Source organism: Ricinus communis, chromosome 10 (genome assembly GCF_019578655.1).
Source record: "Ricinus communis isolate WT05 ecotype wild-type chromosome 10, ASM1957865v1, whole genome shotgun sequence".
Lineage (NCBI taxonomy): Eukaryota > Viridiplantae > Streptophyta > Magnoliopsida > Malpighiales > Euphorbiaceae > Ricinus > Ricinus communis.
The window spans coordinates 16,942,572-16,947,857 of NC_063265.1; the positions used below are offsets into that span (position 1 = coordinate 16,942,572).

The 5,286-nt window shown below is 34.4% G+C and overlaps 2 protein-coding genes across 4 annotated transcripts; one reads left to right on the forward strand and one right to left on the reverse strand.

Moving 5' to 3' along the window:
- The first annotated feature begins 448 nt into the window (after positions 1 to 448).
- Positions 449 to 3,842, forward strand: LOC8271108 (putative HVA22-like protein g). Of its 3 annotated transcripts, XM_015725987.3 has the most exons (8): positions 450 to 801; positions 926 to 994; positions 1,128 to 1,207; positions 1,394 to 1,492; positions 2,399 to 2,455; positions 2,539 to 2,602; positions 2,715 to 2,927; positions 3,418 to 3,842. In XM_015725987.3, the coding sequence occupies exons 3-8, from the start codon at positions 1,176 to 1,178 to the stop codon at positions 3,718 to 3,720; spliced, it is 768 nt and encodes a 255-aa protein (XP_015581473.1). In that variant the 5' UTR covers positions 450 to 801; positions 926 to 994; positions 1,128 to 1,175; the 3' UTR covers positions 3,721 to 3,842. The 3 variants fall into 3 exon arrangements, with proteins under 3 accessions (XP_048225937.1, XP_015581473.1, XP_048225936.1); XM_048369980.1 differs by lacking the exon at positions 926 to 994 and having other exon boundaries at positions 449 to 801; XM_048369979.1 differs by having other exon boundaries at positions 450 to 994.
- Positions 3,175 to 4,618, reverse strand: LOC8271107. The gene has a single exon (XM_002530109.4). It carries the CDS (start codon positions 4,488 to 4,490, stop codon positions 3,945 to 3,947), a length of 546 nt encoding a protein of 181 aa, XP_002530155.1. The 5' UTR covers positions 4,491 to 4,618; the 3' UTR covers positions 3,175 to 3,944.
- Between the last annotated feature and the right edge of the window lie 668 nt (positions 4,619 to 5,286).

Sequence of the window (5,286 nt, forward strand, 5' to 3'; positions counted from 1 at the left end):
TTATTGGTGGAAGATATTTGTCGCTCTTTTACTAATATTTATTTTCATCATGTTTACCGTTCTGGTAATATAGTTGCTCATCATTTAGCTAAATGGCCATCTTCTCTAGAAGGATATGCAGTCCTCTTAGAAGAGGTCCCTCCCTGTTGTATTGACTCGGCGGACCAATATATTTATTTTAATTGATTAAAATTTATCTTATTATAGAAAAAAATTGTGATAAACAAAAATTATTAATATCGTTATTCACAATAAAGAAATAACTCAGGAAATCGATCGTAGTTCATAGATAAAAAACACATAATAAAAGGTACAAATAATAACTGCCTCCAAAATTTGAGTGAGTTAGAAAATGACAAAAACACCCCTGAAAGAAGAAGTAGAGGAGTGCAAAAGCGTTGAACCCGTAAGAAGAATCCCAAGAAATCCCAGAAACCTCTTCCCCCATTGTCTTGCGTGTAAAATATTAAGAGAGGCGTCTCTGCCAAGAAATCTCTTCCTCCATTTTTTTCTCTTTATATAATAATATTATCCACTCTTCTCTTCTCTAATTAACAAACTCATTCCTCACTTAGTTTTATAGTAATTACCCCTCTTACCTATTTATATATTTTAAGAAAGCAGAGACTCAGTTTATTTATATTCTTCAACGACTTCTCTTCTCCCATTTCTGTGTCCTCTCTGTCTCTGGTCTCACGTTTCTGCGATTTTATCTTTTTTTCTAATTGTTATTCACATTATCTCTTTCCATTCGCAGAATCAGAGAATCAGAGATCCTTTTCCTTAAATCATCAGCAAAAGGTTTTAAACATACAAACCCCATTTCTCTTATCAAGAATCTTTTTTCCTTTTCTTTTGTTTTCATCTTTCTATTTCCAAACTTGGTTTGGTCACTGTTTTTCTTCTTGATAATATTTGATGGCAGTATTTTGATTTCTTCAAACGGAAGTTTCTTTATCATTTTAATTCTTATATATTTGCCGCCTTGTAACAGGTCCAACTTCTTCTTTTCTTTCTTTCTTTCTTTCTATGGATATATATCCGGTTTTCTTTCTTTTATCTTTTTTAATTTTCTTGGTTGATGGATTGAGTTAATGACAGTAGTTTTCATGGTGTTTGTTCTACAGAAGCTTTTTTCTCTTTTCCTTGGCGGGTAGATACTATAAAGAATAAGGATGTTTGGAGATTTCATCACCAGAATTCTTGTGTATGTCATTGATCAATGATCACCATTATCATTATTTCTTTTGCTTTTGTTTCTGTTTGATTCTTCTTTTTTTCTTTTTCTTTCTGCAACTTTAAGTAGTATATATATTTACCCTTTTTCTTTTTGTTCCTGCACGATGTTTGTGGATTGGAATGTTGATTTGTTTATTATCTTTGGGGATGCCAGGTTGCTTTTTGGGTATGCATACCCTGCTTTTGAATGTTTCAAATCTGTGGAGAAGAATAGAGTCCAAATTGAAGAACTTAGATTTTGGTGTCAATACTGGTAAGACCCTTTTTGTTCATTTAATCCAGTCTTCCGTTTAAGATTGAAATTGTTTTAGTTTTAGGTCTTTTAAGAAAATTTATTTCTATCATTCTCAAATTTAAATTTTGATAGTAATAGGCCATGGGATTTGCAATAGAATACTATATTTATCAGCTTTATTTTTCTCCAAGTTGCCAATGATAGACCAGGGTATTGCAAGAATTGGTCAATTAATATAATATAGGACATGTAGCCATTGGTGCTAGTAAAGATTCCATATTATCAGGTTAGTTTTAGCTTTGAAGATTTGTTTAAATTAATGAATAGCAAAGAACTATGAACCACAATGGATTATACAAAAGTATAGCAAAAAAAATTAAAATCTGTCATAATAGCTATATAACCGGAAACAGCAATACGCTCTTGCCACTTGAGCTAGATTTCAAATGGTCAGTAAAATTTACAATTTTAGAATATTTAAAAAGTTTGGTTAAAATTGTTTTTGACCATGATGATGTGATTGCTTATATGATTTAGTAAAAAAATTTAAACATTCTCTCAAAATCTTTACCAATTTAACTAATCACCATTAAAAATAAACTTGAATTCTGAAAAGATTGGCTAAAATTATTAAAACTCATAAAGATTTGAATTTTTTACAAGCAGACATATAAATTTAGATTTTGCAATCATGTGATCATTTCTATCTTCCAACTTATGGATTTCCCTGGTGGCGGATAAGGTTTGATCCATCATTATCATATTTAATACAGACATGGGCAAGTTTGCCTCACTCACCCTCGTACCATTCTCTAATAATCTCACATCACTAACATGCTCTTTGAGTTATTCAGGTTTGTTTATATCACTAGTCTTCAGTATTGTCCAAGAAATATAAGCATAGTTTTCTCAATGATTTTGCAGGATCATCATTGCACTTCTCACTGTTGTTGAGAGGATAGGGGATATTTTTATTTCATGGTAAGAGCCCTGTGAATTTTTACGTTTGCTCATCCCGAATTTCCAGTTTGTATACCTGATTTCGTTCTTATTTTATGGTGAAGGTTGCCAATGTATGGTGAGATAAAGCTTGCATTCTTTATCTATTTATGGTATCCAAAAACAAAGGTAGGTGGAAAAAAGAAAAAGAAAAAAGCAGACTGGATTGTAGTTTTACTAGTTTACTAGTTGAAATTTTGCTGATTGAATTGTTAAAAAAAAAAAAAAAACTCAAATGTAGGGAACTGGGTACATCTATGAGGTTCTGTTGAGGCCATTTGTTTCAAAGCATGAAACTGATATCGACCGGAAGCTACTGGAGTTGAGAGCTAGGGCATGGGACTTCGCCATTTACTATTGGCAAAACTGCACAAAATTAGGGCAGAGTACGTTCTTTCAGATTCTCGAGTACTTGGCTGCACAATCAGGAAAATTTTCAAGCACAAACTCTAAGGTAAAATAAATCTCTATTTGTCTTTAATGAGCAAAGGATAGAATTCTATTGAAAATAGATACTACAGAACAAAGAGAACAAACAAGCTAGCTGCAAGCAATAGCTTTGATCTCTACAAGCAAAGACTTGCTATATTGAACAAGGAAACCTTAGTTAGTTCTTGCAAGCATTCCTTAAATTAACAATTGTTTGTTTTGATTCCTGATTCCGTTTTATTTGCACCCAACAAATTTGATTCTTGCAAGACTTTCTCAATCAACAATTTGCTTATTTTCAGCATGTTTGCACCCAACAAATTTAGTCCCTGACCCAACCTTGACTTAGGTCTTTCAAGCTTATAACTCAAGCAATTATCTATAATCAAGCAAACTCCATTTACAGAATAGAGTTTCGGATTCTTCTTCCAGTATGCAAGAATCACAAATTTGTAATATACAGAAGCAACACTAATGCAGTCAACTAATATTTTGATTACTAACCAAACTTGCAGAAGGCGGAGAAATATGAACCAAGGTCTCCACCAGCACCATCATCTCCATCACTACATGAAGCACCTTCAATGAGCAAACATAAGTGGCCATCACGAGCACCACCGCCACCTGGTACCACAATCAATCGCAGCGAAGTTTCAGAGTCACCAAAATCCACCCGAGTTGAACTCCATCTAGACGAACAAATAGAATATATAAACACAGTGGACCCAGCAACAAATACGGCCTCTGAACCTGACGTTAATGACAAGCTCCACCAGGCGCGGATGAGGCTCCGCCGGTCAAAACCAATCCAAAATTAAAAGATTTGTAGCCATGTTGTACAAAAATTAGCCAATCTCTAAAAAGGAAAAGAAAAATTGTAATCCATTTTTTCTTTCAATTGGGAGGAATTCAATTCCATTCTTTTTTTTTTCTTGTTTTATATGCAGACGCCAGTTTTCTTCTGTACAACTTTAGCACAAAAATGGAACGAAATGATACAGCATTGAAATTATTACTTAAAGAAGTGTATCAAAAATCAGTGTTATCTATTCATCTGGATGCAAATTAAACAGATGATGCGATCAAAAACTAGAGTAATGAAACGAATACAAGCAGTTATAGGACCGGCAGTAGAGAATTTAAGCCAAAGGCGTTGGAGGAAATGCTGACTTGAAGAATCAGGCGACGAAGACATAGGCTGCAGGTAAGCCCAAGCAGCTTGCTTTACCAGATGATTTCGAATTGAGATTTCATAGGCGGACCCGCAGGTTGGGGTGGCGGCCGCCGGAGTCGGAGAATTGACGGCTGTGGAGGGGAGAATATCTTTAAGAGAAGTATATGATAAGGAGGACGATTTGAAAGAAGCGAGCTCGAATGCAACAACGTCGTTGCCGTTGCCGCTGCCGTTGCAGTTGATGGTGCCGTTGGTTGTGCTTTGAGGAGGGAGACTGGAGGTGTGGAAAGGCTGGGAAGGGAGAGTGAGTTTAGCTGGGATGAATACTGATGTGGAGATGGAGTTTCTACGGCGGAGAGAAGGTGGTGACGGCGGAGACGATGGCGGCGAGAGAGAGTCAGGTTTATTATCCATGTGTGTGAGGAAGCGGTGAGAGAGAGAGAGAGAGAGAGAGAAAGGGGAATTTGGAATTAACGGAAGAGAATTTATAGGAAATGAGAAAGAGAAGGTTATCTGCTTTTGTCCCACTGCTGGTTTAGGGCTGTATTTTCAACAGTGGCGCAAATGTTGCAATTATTGGCGTTTATTGGTGTTGTCTTTATTTTATGTGGGCCAAATATTTTTTCATTTTATCCCTGCGGCCCCTTTAGTTTTCGAATATTACTCTCGTCGCATAGTCTCAAGTTTTTCATGATTTTCCTTCCAACCACCAACACATTATTTCTTTAAATAGTTATCATAATCATTTTAACTTAAAATTTAAACAATATTCAGCCCAAATTGAGCTAAGTTTTATTGTTGTTTTTGTCATTGTTATTATCATTATCATTTTATTATATTGAAATAAGTTACAACCAAAAAGAAACATAAAGGACTAATTATGATATTTTATTTAATTAAAATTCGATTAAATTTTTATTAAGGTCGCAAATAATAATGTTATATAAATTTTTAAAATTTTTATTTTATCTTTCCCCATGTTCAGATATGATTAACAAAAACATGGCAATATAACTATCTTTCTTGTAAGCAAACAAAGGGTTTGATGCACTTCTTCTTTTTCCTTTTCTCCTTCGGTAAATGATCCCAAAATATCGCTAATGTGTTTGATGAAAGTTATAGCTATTGCGTCAAGTGAATTCCAATTATTTTTCTAACTAAGCAAAAAGCACATATTTAAGTCCTTAAACTTCACATCTTTTTCTGCAAG